Source organism: Sarcophilus harrisii, chromosome 2 (assembly GCF_902635505.1).
Source record: "Sarcophilus harrisii chromosome 2, mSarHar1.11, whole genome shotgun sequence".
NCBI lineage: Eukaryota > Metazoa > Chordata > Mammalia > Dasyuromorphia > Dasyuridae > Sarcophilus > Sarcophilus harrisii.
In genome coordinates, this window is record NC_045427.1 from 282,016,989 (window position 1) to 282,036,453 (window position 19,465).

The window sequence follows — 19,465 nt, forward strand, 5'->3', positions numbered from 1 at the left end:
GGTCTCCCCCAACATATTATGCATTTAAGTACATATACACTCATGTTTATGCTTTTCTCTCCTGGGTCTCCAGCTCCAAAAAAAAAAGCACTAAGCCTATGTATGGACCTTAGTTTAGATTTAAGCAAAGTCTCTAGACTAATATAATCTCTTTTGAGATATTTTAACTAAACTATAAAACAGGACTGTTTGCAGATGGAAATAATTAGGAAGTGACAGGAAATAGGTAGATGGAAATAGCCTGAAGCTGAAGAGACCAATGCTGCAAGTTAGGAGGCATGAACTCCAGTCCCTGTGTAAATTTAGGCAATGAACCTCCCAGATTTGGGACCCTTATGTTTCTTCTTCTGTGTAAGCAAGGGGTGGCTGGATTAATAATGCCTGTCAGCTTCCACATACTATGATTCTGTTTCAGCAAATAATAAAATCTTAGCACAGGGGTCCTCAAACTACGGCCCGCGGACCAGATGGGGCAGCTGAGGATGATTATCCCCCTCACCCAGGGCTATGAAGTTTCTTTATTTAAAAGCCCACAAAACAAAGTTTTTGTTTTTACTATAGTCGGGCCCTCCAACAGTCTGAGGGACAGTGAACTGGCCCCCTATTTAAAAAGTTTGAGGACCCCTGTTGACATGCTAAAAGGAATAGACTTTCTTTCAAATATGAAAAAGGCAAAACTGTGTAAGGATACTGCTATTTACTGGTATTTATCTTATCAGGCCTGCATCATAGAGTCGGTGGTATGCTGCAGTAGAAAGAACATTGCCCTAAAGATAGGGAAGGAGTACAGTTAAAGACCTAACATACTCACTGTCAATTCACTGAATGTTAAAATGACCACCAAACACAAAGTGTTAAAACTATAAAACAACCAAAATTATTAACCAATATTAATAAACATTTACTGTGATAAATGCTGGAACCCAAAATGCAGGATATGGAGTCAGATATGCCTCAGATATACCCCAACTACATGACAATGGGCTCACTCAAACTCTCAGTGCTTCTGTTTCCAAATATTCACATGAAAATAATATATAATATGTAAATATGTACATGAAAGTAATATGTAATAAGTAAAATGAAAGTAATAATAATATCTGCTTAACTAGGAAGTTGTGTAGATCTAATGAATTAACATATGTAATATACTTTTCACACCTTAAAGCATTCCATAAATGCTAGCTATTATTCTACCAGAGAGCCTTTTATGTAAAATTATTTACAAATTTGCCTCATTAAAGGCTTGGACCTTGTTTTTTGCCCTTTTGTACACTCTACTACTTAGCAAGTGTCAGAGCCATAGTAAGTAAGCACTTAAATGCTCCTTGCCTAACCTCTGGATTTGGAGTCAGGAGACCCAGCTTCAAATTCTGCATTCAACATTTTACTATGTGATCCTGCCTAATAATTTTAACCTCTCAGTCTTGAGATTTAGTTTATCTATAAAATGGGGAATCCTATAAATTGTACTACTTAAAGAGTTATTACAGGAGCTCAAATGAGATAAAGTACATAAAGCACTTGGTAGACTTTGAAATGCTATATAAATGTTCATTATTTTTAACTTAATTATAATTTTAATATTAACAAATAATGATAATAGCTAACATTTATGTAGTATCTACTATTTGCTAATCATTATGTAAAGCATTTTAGAAATATCTTAATAAAAAATTTAAAAAATTAAAAAAAAAAGAAATATTATCTTATTGAATCTAACAACTATTCTGGGAAATGTTGTTATAAAAATTCAAGATCCTTGCTAGGCACTGCATGAATAATCTACAAGTTACAGAAGCACAAGTATATGGCAGTTTATTTATTCAGTCAAGAGTGTGACAGACATCATCAATAGGTGATGGACTTGTGTGTCTCACAATTGAACAGATAGCATATATGCAGTCTGTTCTAAGCTACGTGATCTAGAGCTTGGATAGCGCATATGAAAATAAGAAGGTACCTTTTCAACAAAAGGGAAAAAAAAGGTATTTATGATACAATCTGACCTAAGAGTACTTTTGTTCTAACAACCTGCCCATCAATGATTATAAAAGTCCTCTGGACTAGGAATGTGATAATATTTCTTCCCTTAGATATATTAGTAATCCTGCCCTCTGACCTGAGAGTGTTCTTGTTCTATCAATTATTTCAAGTCTTCTGGCCTTAGAATATTCCTGCAAACATTACTATTGTCAAATAGATAATCTCTTGATCAGTAATGACCGAGTTCCTGAGACAATAGTGAATAGATCACCTCTCAAACCTACTTAATAAGCCATAAAATTAGCAAATAAGTAACATGAAGCTCTGATGCAGTTTTGTGTAATTCTATCTCCATTCCCTTGATTCCTTGCTGATTTCTTTTAGAACTTAGCCCGCTGCAATTGGCATTACAATTACAACAAACTTTGTCCCTTGACTTGGATATGGGTTCAAGTCTGCAAATTCTTTTAAGATAGTTCCAGATATCAGTTTGTGGCCCCAATTCCCCTTTCTCAATCTTAATATTTAAATTATTACAAAAGAAAAAAACAAAACAAAACAACAACAACAACAAAAACTGTGTTCTTCAGCATTCCTTAAGTACACAGTTTAAGAACATATCTAGTTCTAAGAATCTATAGCCTACAGGGTTGCAAGAGTTTTGGTCTTGACCACTCAGCAAGCAAGATCTTCTTGCTAAATATTCTAGTCAATTTAGCATAAAATCAAAATCCCAGGATTGGAAAAAACATCAGAGAACACTCAGTTTAACTATTATTTGAAGCAAGAACTCATTCCTACCATGTCCCAAACAAGCAGCCATCCAATCACTCCTTTTATTAATTTTTTTATATGAACAAAAATCTTATCTTCTTTCCTTCCCACCATTCCCCTCATTAGAAAAAAAAGAAATGGGAATCCTTTTAATATATATACAAACTCAAAACTAATTTACCCAATCACTTCTAAAAAGATCTTTAGTAATGAAGATATTCACTAATTCCTAGTTACTGTTTTCAGTTAATTTTCAATTATATCTTAATCTTTGTGATGTCATTTGGGTTCACAAAGATACTGGAGTGGTTTGCCATTTCCTTCTCCAGTTCATTTTACAGATGAGGAAATGGAGGCAAAGGGGATAAGTGACTTGCCTGGGGTCACATCCCTAGTAAATGTTTGGGACTATATTTGAATTCAGGAAGAGTATTCTTGACTCACAGCCCAATAATCTGTGCAGCACTACGACGGCAAGACAACCCACTGAATTGTGAGTTCAACTTCAACACAGAAAACCTTTTTAGTTCTTATTCTCTCCAACTTCTGGTACTTTCCCTTTGGAATTACTTTCCATCTACTGTCTCTAATTAGTAAGTATATAATTGTTTGCCTCAATGGCAAGGATTGTGTTGCTGCCTTTTTTTGTATATCTAGCATCAAGCACAGCGCCTGACACAAAACAAATGTTTAATATAATGCCTTCTGATTAACTTATTTCTTATGTTGAATTAAAATCTCCCTTCTTCTAACCTCTTTTCCATTGTCCCTAGTACCATCTTACAAATACTGTAATCATTTCATTACCATTAGCTAAAAATATATGTGTACCATCTCTGAATACTGGCTGAGGTTCCCTAAATCTCTCTTATGCTTAAGCTAAGTATTGATGATAGTATTTCAAAATTTAACATTTTTAAAGAACATTCTTTACAACAGTCAATTAAGATACATTATACAAATATTATTAATTCATTTATAGGTGAAAAAACAGAGGAACTGAGAGATATAATCACTTGACCAGATTGGCAAAGTTATTAAGTGTCAAGAGGATACTTGAACAATACTGTTCTCTTGGTGTCAATGGGGGGAAAAACATTGATTGAAAAGTGATTATGTCAATATCTGGGGGACAACATTTACTAGTTGTGGGACGACGTACAAGTTAATTAAGTTCTCTGTGACTTGGTTTCCCCAACTGTGCTATCCAATGCCTTTAGCAATCTACTTCTCAAGGTTATTGTGAGATCGAATGAGATAATGTACAAAAAGCATTTTGAAGGCCTTTAAGTACCATATAAATGCTAGTAATTAATATCATTTTCACCATTATCACTCCCACTGGAACCTGCTGCCTCTGTCACTATGAGCTCAGGAAACATAAAATGATGCTAGTTCTGGATCAGCCCATGTATCTGATAGCATCAAGCTGTTTTTCATAAGGTTCCAGACACTCAAGCCCCAAAGTCTTTGGCACTGTGCCTTGTCCTGTACTCAAGATTTACTCCCAGGAGAAATGAAAAGGCAAAGTGGGAAGCTCTGAATAAAATATATCCATACATAGAAATGACACTGTGGTTTCCATGGAAACTTTAAACCACTGAGTATTAATGAATATCAAGATAGGGTGCTTCCTAAATGACATCCCCTTTGAAAGAGGGGGAGGGAAGAAGGAAGACGAAAAAAATGAAACAGATTTACAAGACAGGTGGCCATGGGAATGGGAGGGTGGGAGAGGAGAATGAGAAGACCATAATAAGTCATACTCAGGTTTTATAAAAAAACAACAACAAAACCTTCCAGGAAAAATTGCTCTCATTTTAACAAACATTTCTCTGGATTCTAGATTTAAAGGAATCATAGACTCAAGGAAAGTTAGAAGGAGCCTTAGACATTACCCAAGTTCAATGTTACTGAATTCTTAATTTTTCAAATTAGGGGTTAAGAGAGACTTGTACAAATCCACAGAGGATATAATAAGCAGAAGAGTTTGGATTTTAATCTAGATCCTGACTCTAAATCAAGCACTCTTTCCATGGAATCACACTGTTGCTCAGAAACCATCTAGTCAAAATAGCACATGATTGAGAATACCCTCTATAACCCTTAGCATTATTTTGAACTTATTATTGCTCAAATTCCAATTCATCACTGTCCTTTCTAAAACATGTCACCCTGAACAAAACACAACCCTACAGATGTAGTCTGAGTAGGTCAGAGCAGAGAAATGCGATCACCTCTCTTGTTCAGAATGCTTTGGTTTCTTAAAGTGACCTAACATCTCCCGAGTTTTACAGGCTACCACACTGACTTGCTGTCTACTAAAAGCTCTAAGTCTTTTTTTTTTTTTAAGAGGAATGTTCTCTAGCCAAGCCTTCCTCATGCTGTGGCTATAAAGGTAATTTTTTGAATCCCAAATATAAGGCTTTACATTTATCCCAGTTACATCTCATCTTATTAGTGCTGTCCAACAATGGAATGGATTACCAAGGAAGGCAATGAGTTCTCCATCACTGGAGATCTTGGAAATGAGGCTAGATAATCACTTCTTAGAATGATGGGAAGGGGGTACTTAGGTGGGACAGCTGGATTAGGTAATTTCTAAGGACTTCTCCAAATAAAAAAGGTTTGATTTTTCTAGCTACAGCAGACCAACTTGATGAGGGACAGCTAGACAGCATCAAGTCTGAAGTTAAGAAGACCTGAGTTCAAATCCAGACTCAAGACACATGACCTGTGTGACCTAGGACACGTCATTTAAACCTTGTCTCAGTTTCCTGAGCTATAAAACAGAAATGATAATAATAATACTAGCAGTGATTTTCTAGTATTGTTGCAAGTATCAAATGAGAAGATATCTGTAAAGTGCTTAATCATACAATGCCCTAACATATATTAGGTTCTATATAAATGTTAGCTTTTATTACCATTAACTTCATTGGAGGGGCTGTTGTCCACATTAATGGAAAGAATTTCCATACCAATCAAACTGAAGACACCTGAAGTACTTATAAGAATAAAGGATATTTTGACAAGACCCAGAAAAAGTACTGGACGTAATCTTGCCAACAAATTCAACCTGCTGTGTGGTTCTGAAACCTCCAAAACCTTGCCTCTTCCTGCACAATGAGTCTGAACCCCTCTCAGGAAAAGAAACAAAGGACCAGAAGGGAAAAGGCAGACAGAGGGCCAAGAGACATGTACCTAGAGTCTACTGTAAACAGCTAATGCCTGACAGATTTTGAGCAACAGACTGTGCCCTTTCTACTAAGTTAGAAGGTGGAGGCCTCCACAATTCTTCAGAATGCTCTCCAGGCAGCTTCTGAACAGGAAGAGAGGCCCATGGCTGCTGAACACTCCTTTAATTCACAATAGAACTTCACATCTAACAACAGCTCTGCAGAGAAGACAGTGAGACAATTAAGCCCCATGCTAGAAAGTTTTCGCTCCCTATCCTTGAGCCAATTTCATCTAATCACCACTTTGGTGACAAGTGCCTGGTATTATTAGGGCTGGAAGATGTTCCCTGAGCCACTGGGGCTTCTTATGAAAGCTACACAAAGTGAATTGGGGGTGGCTGTCCAAATATTAATCTTGCTACTGTGGAGAATCAAAAGACTTTTCTTCCTGCAAACTACGTATATCTAAGTCATGACACTTTCAAGTTTATATTTTCCACATCTCCCAAAAAAACTCCTTCCTCATGCCTTTGCTTATGCTGTCCTATATGGGGCAGTGAGAAGAGTACTGAGTCTACAATCTCAGGATCTGGGTTCGAGTCCAGACTCTGCTAGCCATGTAGCCTTGGGCCCTCTGTTCCTCAGGGTCTCAAGTTTCTTAACCTGGAAGACTGAACCAAGTGATCTCTTAAGATCCTTTCCTGTTAAAATTCAAAAGATTACCAATTTGGAATATTTTCTCATTATCTTCCAAACTCCTCAAATGCTTCTTATCCTCTAAATCTCCACTCAGGGTCTGCCTCCTATAAGAAGCCTTTTTCCTAAATTCATATTCCACTACCTAGTACTTGAGATGCCAATATGTGAGAGTGTATATGGCTGTGTGTGCATGCACACATATGGTTAGTGAATAATATATACTATAGATACTCTATCGACTGTTTGGCAAACATAGAATTAGATAACAGGAAGAGAGGTGAAGTGAGTGAAAGAGTGTGTGTGTGTGTGTGTGTGTGTGTGTGTGTGTGTGTGTGTGTGTTTTGTATCAGATCCATGATTTCACTGAGAAAGGGGACAGCCAAAGAGGATACTCCTTTGGCTAATATAAATCAGCACCTGCTTTTTTAATTCTATACATTTGAGAGTTTCCTGAGGCACCAAGAGTTAGAGTGAGCTCTCCAAAAAGCTAAGAAGTAGGAAGTTGATCCAAGATCTTACCGAGTCCAAGATTTGCCAACCACTGCAAACCAATTGTTCCTCCTCTTTCCTTTGCCCATCCAGATAGAGTCTGTCTTCTGCTGTTCTAAAACTGTCTCTTGTCTGTCAGTCTTGCTTCTTCAATAAGATTCTCAATTTTGTGAGGCAGGGACTTAAACTTAACCTTAAACTTTGAGGATATCCCCCTTAGGGCCCAGCACAGTTTTTGAAACAAAATATTTTCAAAATGAATTTGTAGAATGAATAACAGGGAAAACTAAAAAGAGCAAAGAAAAGGAATTGTCATTTTCCTCTATCTCTCTACTGAACATAACTTCAGGATAAGGCTTTGAGGCTGACATAATAAGTTGCGATTTCTCAAGTTGGTACCCCCTACAGTAGGTGTTGGAAGGCCTACATCCCAGATACCAGTGTACAAATAATTGAACCCAAGACTATAATGACAATAAGCCTCCAATATTGGTATGTATAGTATATATTATATACCTACCATATATGTAAATACACTCTCATTTATCTGTACCTCAAGTAGTAGGTAATGGAGTATAAACTTGGGAGTGTTTGAGGACTTAGGAGAAAGGAGAGCTAAGAGGGAAGAGCTACAGGAGGCAGATTCTTAGTGGAATCTTAGAAGATAAGGAGCACTGGAAGAATTAGGAAGTAAATGAAATTTCAGGTGGGAAAAGGAAAGGGTGAGGGAGAGAAAAAGGGAAAGAGAATGTACACACACACACACATACACACACACACACACACACACACACACACACACACACACACACAGTCTTTCACTCACCTCATGAGAGTTGGTTCCATGGGCCACTCTGGTTTTGCAAACTATCAACAAGGGGAAGAAACAAAAAAGGAATGAATGAAATTATTATAAAAGGTGACTAATCTTATCAGGTGACTAAAATGACCAGATTTCCCAAGAGACATACTGTCTACTGACCAGGAGAATTTATAATGCCAGCTAACATGGCAAATATTTCTAACATCCAATGGGAGAGATACTTAGAAACTTACAATACTGTTTAAGAATTCTATATATAGAATATTAACAATAAAAACTGAGCTCCTCACAAATTACTTAATGCTACTTACTGTAGCATATGAATGCTACACTAAAAGATATCAGATCTCTGCTCCTTTTTAGAATGATCTCAGTGCCACCAATGCCATCATATTATTAATGGTTACTCCCAAGATAGCAATGTTATTCCACCTAACATGGCATCATTAGCCCAGACCAGGAGACTCCTGGCAGCACTTCTGAAAAAAGAATGAGATGCAATATGCATACTTCTGGGACCTTGCAAAGTAGATTTACATACTGAATGGGAAAGCCAGTCCATTCTTCTCCAGAAGCTGCATGGTATCTTCTCCACATAAGCTAGTGAGCTCCATGAAGGGTGGGGAACAGATCCTTTCATCTACAAGACAAAAGAAAACAGAAAAATTTAACAGGCTGATCTGGACATTTTTTTCCCTCTAAGTGGCCTTGCTTCATTTGAAAACAAATGTGATTATACTGGTTTCCTGACTTGTGCTTGGATTAGAAATTTCATTATGTCACTCATTCATTCATTTATTGTCTACTGTGTGCAAAGCACTAATAAGCAAAAGGTATGGACACAAAATTTAAGTGGTTCTTTAAAAATTGTCAAATATAAAGTCCTACCTAATTATAATGTCACCTCTTCTACTATGTCTTATCCAACAGCTAAGACATAACATAGAATTTCATTTTGCTGCTTCAAGCTTGTTATATAACCAAGATTTTGATCTCTAATGGCAGGATTATGGTAAATCCATAGCCTCTGGAAATCTTAAGGGCAAAGAATTCTCAGATCCAAAAGATTCTTGCAATTAGGTGGCACAGGGAATAAAGTATCTAGCCTGGACTCAGAAAGACTCATCTTCCTGAGTTCAAATCTGCCCTCAGACACTTATTAGCTATGTGACCTTGGGCAGGTCATTTAATCCTAATTGCCTCAATTTCCTCATAAAATGAGCTGAAGAAAATGGCAACCACTCAAGTATCTCTGCCAAGGAAATCCCAAAGGGGATCACAAAGAGTTGGGCATAACTTTAAAAGACTGACCAACACTCTCTTTACTATCTGAAGGAAATCTGATTTAAGTTGCCAGCACCTGTTTTCCTTAAAAAGGTATATTAGAAGTTCAATATGACACATCATTGAGAAACCTAGCATCTAGAAAAGACCCCTGATGTTTGCTTATCATTTTTATTTCTGGCTAGCAGTCTCAAAGTGACTTTTAAATTTTGGGATTTTTTGACAAGTGCAACATTGGCTCCAGGGAAGCTCAGAACTTCTGCCTACATTTCTGCTGCCTCTTGGCACCACTTGTAAAACTGAATGCTGAAGTTCTTCAGTTCCTTCACAGTAGATCAGACGTAGAAAGAACCTTAGAGATGATCCAGTACAGGGGTAGAGAGGCCACATTCAATTACTACCTCTTTCTGTAAGGCCAACAAGCTAAGTAAAAATAGTTTTTTATTTTAAAATAATATTTTATTGTATTTAAAAATATAAAAATTTTTGCTTAGTTCCTAGTCCAATTTACCTTAAGAAGTTAAAAGACTCATTCTTTACTTATAATTCAGTAGTATTTAAGGCTACAACTGTGGAGATAAAAAGCATTTGGGGACTTACTGTTTTTGCTGTGATTACATTTACCAAGGATAGATTACGTATCCTTCTCCTGAATTCCCTGTTTTCCTTTAAGTGCCAACTAAAATCCTATCTCCTAAGGAAAACCTTCTCAACCCTTCTTTATTCTAGTGCCTTCCCTCTATTAAAGATTTTCTATTTATCTTGTATGTAGGTTTTTGTATTTGTTTATGTATTAAGTTTCTCCCCTATTAGACTGTGAGGTCTTTTGAGGGCAGGAACTGTCTTTGGCCTCTTTTTGCATCTCCAGAGCTTAGTACAGCTCCTGGCACATAGCAAGTGCTTAATAAATGGTTATGGAAATGAACTGAATTCTCTAATTATAACATTGCCCATGGTCTTCATTGTACTCCCAAGAGTCTCACTCTTTAAGGGACACGTAAATCAAGTTTCTTCCAACCAAGACTGGTGAATTACAAAAAACTGGGAAAAAAAAAAAAACTCATGAAAAAGGAATGGGGCAAAGGAACATTCACACAAATATGAGCTGGATCCATATGCTGAGAGAAATATTTATTAGCATTCTACATTTGATAAATATAGTTGATATTTGTCATCAGAATCTCATCTGGAATAGATAAGGTATGAAAAAAAATCAGCAACAACTGAATTCAGTAATATCCTATATACTGAAGAAATTGTAGGTCAACTGGAAAGCGATTTGTCAAGAAAAAGATTTAAACTAGTATCAAAAACCATAAATAACAATAAGTATCAAATGAATATATGACTAAATGCAAAAGGCTCAGTCATAAAAAAATTTATCAGATTTGAAAAATTATTTTTCACAACTATAGTTAAAAATTCTTAAACAAGGAATAGAAATGATCACAGAAGAGAAAATAATTTCAGATGCATAAAACTAAAAAGCTTTCGTATTTAAAAAAAAGTTGATTTAACTAGAATTAGAAAACGTTCATATCAGAATAGTAGTTGAATTACATATTTTCAGGGACAGCTAGGTGGTGCAGTGGATAGAACACCAGCCCCGAAGCCAAGAGCACCGGAGTTCAAATATGGGCTCAGACACTTAACATATCCTAGCTATGTGACCCTAAGCAAGTCACTTAACACCAACTGCCTCAACAATAATAATAATAAATAATTACATATTTTCAACTCTATTTTCCAAGACATACAGAGAATTAACAAAATATATAAAACCCAGAGCCAAAGATAAATGGTCAAAAGATAGGTGTAGTTTCAAAAATATTTTTAAATTATCAATAGACAAGTAAATAATAATTCCAAATCAATAACAATAAGAAAAATGTAAAGTTTTTAATCTCACATCCAGCCTGCATGCATGTATACACACATATCACACATACATATGCAGGAAATGCTGTAGAGGAGTGTGAGAAGACAGACATAATAATATCATATTGGTGGGAACTGTGCATTAGTATAACCATTCTAGAAAACAATTTGAAATTAGATGGAAAAGACATCTGTTTATAGCCTTTGATTAAAGAATCCTACATTGGGACATAAGCCTCAATGAGTTTAGTCAGAAAAAAAACCTTTCATAAATACCAAAATGTACATAACAGTACTTTTTATGGGAGCAAAGTATAGTATATTAATATAATGGAATATTGTTATGCCTTAAGAAATAATGAATAGGACGAATTCAGAAGAATAAGTCTTGTATAAATTGATGTAGAATGAATTATCAGTACCAGGAAAACAACACATGTAGACTACAATAATGTAAATGGAAAGAACACTAATTTGAAGCCAAATATTTTGTAACTGCATTAAACAATCTTGGCTCCAAAGAACAGAGGAGTAAATGCATTTCTTTCCTTTGCTGGAGAAAAGTGGGAAAGAGAATACTTCATATGCTGTCTGTGAAGTTATTTTCACTCAATTATTTTTCTGTTAAAATGCAAAGTTCAATAGGTAAGTGCATGAGTGAAGGTGAAAAGTATACTTGGAAAGGAAAAAATATAAAAATAAAAAACAGCAACAAAAACCAAGGGGAAACAGTAGAAGAATCTTAGTTGCCAGTCTATATTACCAACATTTTCACATTGTGAAAATCTGAGTCATATATTCTATATGTTACCAATATTATCTTTGAGCAATTAGCAATTCCCTAAAGATGTTCTTGCCAGATGTCAACATTCATTATGTCAATGCATTTTTTTTTTTTTTGCTTTTTCTATAAATCAATATCACGCTGAGCTTAGTCAATGTTGCTGATGCTCACAAAAGAAGAGTCTAGAAATGTAAGGGACAGGCAAAGTCCAATGAAAAAATAGGTGGCAACCAAAAATTACTGGGCCAAAAAGGAGAGCATCTGATGTTGGGAAATTCTAGATAAAAAGTAACTTTCCCCCCCCCTTTTTTTTGACAAGAAAGGATAAGATGTGAAAAGAGGAAAACATTTCTGAGGGAGGAATTAGAAAGTCTCAGGAGAAAAAAATAAAAAGTAAGTAGCAAAACTCCAGAACTACTTTGGGGAAGAAAAGATGGAGAACAGGAAGATTTGGCAGAGAGCTAGTCTGAACAAAACCCCTCAGAAATTCTATTACTAATTGGTAAGTACTATTAAGGAAAACTACCAATATTCTAGAAACAGAGAGGGAAATACTGATTGAAAGAATCCATCTATTACTTTTGGAAAGAGATCCTGCAAGGAAAACCCCAAGGAACATTGTTGCAAAACTCCAGAACTACAATTTCAAGGAAAAAATACTGCAAGCTGCTATTTCCAAGAAAAAGATTATTTGGTCATTTTACTCTAAGGAGAAGTGAGAGATTAGGGAACTTATTCTATTTTATTCTTTTAACTCAACAGAGAATTCTCAAATGATTAGTCCAACACACTATGATAAAAAATGTGTTATGCCTGTCATCAAGGAGAACATAATTATAATAATATCTAATTTTAAAATTATAATAATAATTATAAAGTATCTCAAAAGTTCTAATCCAGTTCAAGCTTAAAACTTCACTAAGACTTTTGGGATATTGTTTGTATAATTCAAAACAGAATGACATTAGTGCTATGAAAGATATTAACAGAGAAGAGTTCTCGTCCACTCAGGAGGATCAAGAGAAATTTTAGGGAAAAGATAGTGGTCAATGGGGGACTCACTGAAGCATGTTGGTTGTGTTGGGTTTTTCTTTTTTCTTCTTTTTTGGGGGAAGAGAGGAAGGAGGGCAGGATGCCAGAAAGAATGCAATATAATCAAAAGCAAGTTCTCTTTAGAAAACTTCAATAGTATGGACAGGAAGAATCAGGAAGGAATGCCAGACGTGGAAAGATGGGAAGATGAATTAAGAATTTATAAAAAAACAATCTTGGTGAGAAACAACAAAGTTCTGAATTAGGATAGTGGCAGGAGGAATTAAGAAGAGGAGATAGCTTTTACACATACACATAGTATTTTTACACATAGTATTACACAAATAAAACAGATGAAAATTAAACGAAGACTGCGCAATAGTACTACTAGAAGTATTACTATTAATTATAACTTACATTCATATAATACATTCCTCACAACATTGTTAAGTAGATATTAAATATTATTATAATTATTATTAAATATTTATATTTTAAGAAACTCAAAAGAGGGTGCCAGGAAGGAAGCAATTAAACAAGTAGATGGTGAGGAAGCTGAGGAAGTAACAAACTTGGAAGTTAAGGCACAAGGAGAAAAGAGGTTTGAACAGAACACCACCAATGGAAAACTTATGAATATTTTATAAGAAGAGCCAAAGGAAGTCAGCCAAAGTGAAGTCATAAGAGGAAGGAAATAAGGGGTTAAAAAAAAGTCCAACTGAAGGTGGGCAAAGGCTGTATGAATGATGAAATAAGGGGCATTTTTCTCTCTCAGAAAGAAGGGAAATAGGGAGGAGAAGAAAATAGTAAAGAATGGGTAAAGGTATACAATAACATTTTGAGAAATTGGGGGGAAGAATTAAAATAGTTCATATTGGTTGGTTTCTTCCTCTATTAAAAAAGAGACAAGGTGAGAATGAGGCAGATAAGAAGATAGAGTTTATTCTTGAGTAGAAAAGGTTGCAAATAGAGTTACTACAGTACCAGTCTTCTTGGACCTCAACTCCTACTCTAAGACTCCCTCCAGATTAAACTGTCTCTCTGAAATTTGGGAAACTTAAGATTGCTTTTGGATGCTACCCTATCACAACATTCAATAACAAGGCGAAATTTCTCACAGAGTTAACAATAGATATTCTGGAAGGGCTCAACATTTGGCACTAAAATGTACTATAGAAGTCACAGCCCTCTTCTGTTTTTAGTTGCTGCTTTATAAAAAAACTAGGATTTAATTCTTCTTTCCTGGGCTTTCAAATAATGCCTAGTTCTCAGGGGTTAGATGGTTTATTTAGGGCAGGAAACATCTCTATTCCATTGGGTAATAGGATACAATGTTTTGCTATTAGACCATGTACAGGAAAAGGTGGGACTGAAACTCCAAAAGATTTTTAACTCTGACTCCATTTTAAAAGAAAAAAAATCAAAATAATCAAGAAGTAAACTTATGACTATGAGTGATACCATTTTAGATTTTTTTTTTTAACCATTTTAAAAAGATATCTGCCAGGCTTTTGTTGGGTAGTACTTAGTGTGTTGTGCCAAATTTCAAGTTGGGATATGGTATACTGGAAAGACTGATGAAGTGTTGTCATAGAGTCATTATGAACCTTGGGCTCAACTAGTGATCTTGGGCAAATTACTTAAACTTTCTGGGTCTCAATGAAAAACTTGGATTTGATAGCCTGGAAAATATTTTCCAGCTCTAAGACTATGATTCTTTTCAGAAAAAAAGTTTGGTCTTTGAGTAGCTACTACCACCAAATGCTGATGATAGATTAAATTTACACAGATCAAATGGTTATATTACTGACAGCATGAATACTCTGAAACATCCAAGTGAACCAAAAATGGTTTTCAAACGTTACATAGAAATTTTAAAACAGCCATATACTTTTATAAAACTGTTTATATGTATGAATGTATAATACGAGTTTTTATATGTTATGTTTGTATGTGTATATCAGGGATACGTATGTGTGTATGAGAGACAAGAGTCTTTATATTAACTCTTTTCTGTCCATAAAATATACTTAGATACTAGCAAGAAGACAATGTCATTTGTAACAACTTTTTTAAATGGCTATACTTAAGCCAGATAGAAGTGTTACAATATTTCAAGATTCCACAATATCTAGGTATAAGTACTTTTTTTTAAAAACAATTTGCAGATGCCAAATCTTCTTTCTCTTGTTATCCATATTGTATCCATCACTACAAATAAACATTTATCTTCTCTAGCTAGATTGTAAACTCTTCAAGAGTAGAGATTTTGTCCACCTCCAAAGAAAGAAGTGATTAAATGTCTGAATGCAGATCAACACATATTTTCTAAACTTTTTTTTTGGGGGGGGGGAGCAGGGTCTGTATTTTCTTCCACAACACAGCTAATAAAAAAAATGTTTTGCATGACTGCACATGATCTATATTAAAATGCTTTGCCTTCTCAACAAGGAGTGTGGGGAAGGAGAGAGAAAATTTGTAACTCAAATTTTATTTTATTTTTATTAAAGCTTTTTATTTACAAAACATATGCATGGGTAATTTTTCAACATTGACCCTTGCAAAGCCTTCTGTTCCAAGTTATCCCCTCCTTTCCCCCACTCCCTTCCCTAGATGGCACGTAGTCCAATACATGTTAAATATGTTAAATCCAATATATGTGTGTATATATATTTATACAGTTATCTTGCTATACAAGAAAAATTGGATCAAGAAGGAAGGGAAAAAATACTGATAAGCAAACAATAGAGCGAGCAAGAATACTATGTTGTGGTCCACACTCAGGAACTCAAAATTTAAAAAAAAATTTTTTTCTTCAAGTTATTTTTATATGTAATTGGAAAAAATTATAAATTAAAAAAGGGGTGACTTTTCACTTTTGTCTTTCTATCTCCAGTGACTTACACAGTACTTGGTCCTAACTTCTGTTTTCTGTTCTGATGGACATGCAACAAATTTTAATGAAGGAGATAACAATACACATAAAAATATGTACCGCATACATAAGAAGCAAATAAATACAAATATATGTGTATATATGTAAACATACATACATATACATACATACACACACACACATATAGTAATTAAGGAGAGAGGGCATTAGCAATTGAGGGAATCAGGAAAGGCTCTGGAAGCTCAGCTAATTGGCATATCCATGAAAAAATGATAAAACCTGAGTTATTTCTTAATGGAAAAGAAGATTTTACATAATTTCAGATATGGGGGGACAACCAATGCAAAAAAAAAAGTAAAAGATGGTGTATCATAAAGAAGGAATAATGCCCCCTTCTTTTATTTGTTTCCCTAGAGCCTATAGAGTAGGTGCTTAATCACCTGGGTGATTGTTTAATAAATGCTTCTTGGTTGAAAGCATTAGTGGATAGCATTTTTGAGTTGTTACATCTCAAAACTAGTTACAGGTAGGCTACCTTGTCAATGAAGGAGTTCTCTGAACTTAGCTAGGTTGGCTCTCATACCAAATATAACTTAGTGTTGGATCCATATTCAAAATACTTCCATCTTGGTAGCAAATCCTACTAAAGCTTGAGTTCCTCTGAAAGAGCTTCCAAGAACTCAGGGACATCCACATACCATGACTTTGGAAGTGGGCTTAAGTGAGAAAGAACATGAAAGTATATTAAAGGGGACAACTTGCTCTAAACTCCCCAAATAATAACATCTATCCAATTGCCTCAGCAAAAAGCAACACCATCAAAGAATTTACTAGGTATCTTAGTGACACAAAATAGAAGAAACATAAATATTTTACTCTGATCAGTTAATTTAGGCATCACTTTTTTTCCCTAATGGGAACCTTATTTTTTTTTTTAATTTTCCAATTTCTTTTTTTAAAAAATAGCTCTTTATTTTTCCAAATACATGCAAAGATAGTTTTCAAAATCACTTGGCAAAATTTTGTGTTCCAAGTTTTTCTCCCTGCTTCCCCCTTTCACTAGATAGCATGTAATCCAACGTAGATTAAACATACAATTCTTCTAAATGTATTTCCACATTTATCACGCTGTGCAAGAAAAATCAGATCAAAAGGGAAAAAATAAGGGGAAAAAAAAAAAAAAAGCAAGCAAACCAACAACCACCACAAAGGTAAAACATGCTACACCTGCCCCACCCTCAGCCCTTATCCCTCTGGGTGAGCGGCTTGCTCCATCACCAAACCACTGGGATATCACTCAACCAATCAATTAGCAAGAGCCATTAATTCTACCTCAGCAAAATCTCATCATTTTTTTAAGACTCATTTTGATCAGAGACAAAGATATTTAACATTTACTACCTTCTTTTTAATGAAACCTTTTGATTTTACATCACTTTCAGTCCAAATATCACTTATCCTATTTCCAAATATCCCCAATGAGCCATATTTTATAATAAAGATTTTAAAGAGAAAGGAAAAGAACAGTTGATCAAAACTAACCAACATATAAACTGTGAAGAACAATATATGCAACATTCCACACAAATGGTGACTTAAAAGGAGGCAGGGTAAAAGTACATTTTCTTTCTTCTCTAACTTTTAGGCCTACTGAGACCATCTTAATAATGATAATAATTAATATTATGACCATCTCTCTGAAATATTTCAAGTCACCTCAAAGGTCTTCTGACTTCACTGTCTCCCCTCCACTGCAAATCATTTTTCAGAGACTACCCAATATACATTTGTCCTCCCTTATGCATATATATTTGGCCTCATTATTTTGCCCAAACCCTTAAAAAGTTCCTGATTGCCTCCCTCGAGTTAAGTTCAAACTCTTTCATCTGGTGGTTTGATCACTAAAGGTAGTTTTTATTTTATTTTTCTATTTCTATCCTCATTGTTGAGCATAGCTAAGGTTCAGCTCTCTTCACTTTGTGTTAATGTACAAAAGTCCTCCCATTCTTTTCTGTAATCATCTTTTCCTATTATCTAGTATACAACTTTTTTTTTTTTCTTTTAAAGCCATTTCACAATGAAGGAACATCTTACAAAGTACATAAAAAATAAATAAATAATAAGTCTTAAAACTTCACCAGCCTGATCTGAGTTGTATGGGAAATGGACAGTCAGATCCTTTGTGAAACAGAAAATAATCAAGCTAACCCAACCTTCCCATTTACACCCTGCCTGCTACTCATCCCTCCCAGCTATTTTGCATTTTTATAATTTGAAACATTTGAGGCAGACTTTGCTTTCTTCTTGTCTAATCCTCAGTTCCCTACCTTACTTTTAGATTGAAACACTAATGAACATTAGTCAATACTACTGCTGTTCAAATAAGGAAAACCATCTATCTGCCAAACCTTTCCCACAAAGTTCCTCACTTCTTAAAAACAATATGGTTTAGACATCTTGCTTGTCCTTCTAGCTTAGTCTTAGGATCACAGTTTGCTAGGATTGATATTTCATTCATTCTCTATTTATACACTCTGGGGATACTAACAATAGGGGGGAGAAATTATTTTGTCCACTGGTCATAAAGCTAATAAATGTCAGGACTGGGATGTGAACCTAGGCATTTCTGATCTCATCCACTATCCCAGGATTGATCCCCAAAATAGTTATAATTCAATCTACAAGACTTTTGAAACAAAACAACAGTATCTGCTGATGGAAAATCATTAATGAAACCAACATGAGGCTCTAATTCTCCTTTTTTTTTTTTTTTTTTTTTTTTTTTGCTATTTCTCCTATTGAAGATACTGAAAGACACTGGATAGGGATGTCTCATTTTTTCAATAGAAAACTGAAATCAAATTTCAATCACAGTAAATCAAAAATCTGTAAACTAAGGTATATCATAAGACTGTTAGAAAAACTCATGTTTCAAGAAGTCATATGAACAGCCAAAGAATGATTATTTAAAGGCTAAAAGAACTTTAGAATTCTGAAGTTATCTAAAGCAAATTAATTTCCTCCTAGTTAAAAAGTCAGTCTGAAGTCCCTACTCTGCAGCTGGATTCAAATTCCAATTCCTCAAATTAATTACCTTTGTGATGTTAGAAAGTCACTAAACTTCTCTGGAGTTAAGTTTACTTATTATAAAAATAAGGAATTGGCATCAGATCATCAGATTGGCAGAAAAAGACAAAAACAGCGATTGTTGAAGGGACTATGGAAGGACAGGAATACTAATATACTGCTAGTGAAGTGATTCAATCACTTCAAGCAATTTGGAATTAGATCTCAAAAAATCATTAAACTATGTTAAATCCTTTGACTTAGAGCTACTAAAAGTACTAGAAATTCAAAAACATCAGAGAGAGAGAGAGAGAGAGAGAGAGAGAGAGAGAGAGAGAGAGAGAGAGAGAGAGAGAGAAAGAGAGACCGACCCATATATCCAAAAATATTTACAGCAGCACTTTTTTATTTTATAAAAGAACTGGAAACAAAATAGGTGCTAATTATGGTGAATGGCTAATTAAATCATGTTTATATGGATGTACTAGAATACTATTTTCCCATAAGAAATTATGAAAAGGACAATTCAGAGGAATTTAAAGAGATTTTTATGAATAGAAGAACTATTTCTAGAA

The 19,465-nt window shown here is 34.8% G+C and overlaps 1 protein-coding gene across 6 annotated transcripts in view; it reads right to left on the bottom strand.

Annotated features, from left to right (window-relative positions):
• Positions 1–19,465, bottom strand: part of ITPK1 (inositol-tetrakisphosphate 1-kinase) — a 328,102-nt gene that overhangs the window by 36,418 nt on the left and 272,219 nt on the right. For all 6 annotated transcript variants that reach the window (XM_031952304.1, XM_031952307.1, XM_031952305.1 and 3 more), the window contains 2 exons: positions 8,492–8,590; positions 7,954–7,994 (listed from right to left, as the gene is read on the bottom strand). In XM_031952304.1, coding sequence (XP_031808164.1) covers positions 7,954–7,994; positions 8,492–8,590 — 140 coding nt within the window. The remainder of the gene's footprint in view (positions 1–7,953; positions 7,995–8,491; positions 8,591–19,465) is intronic.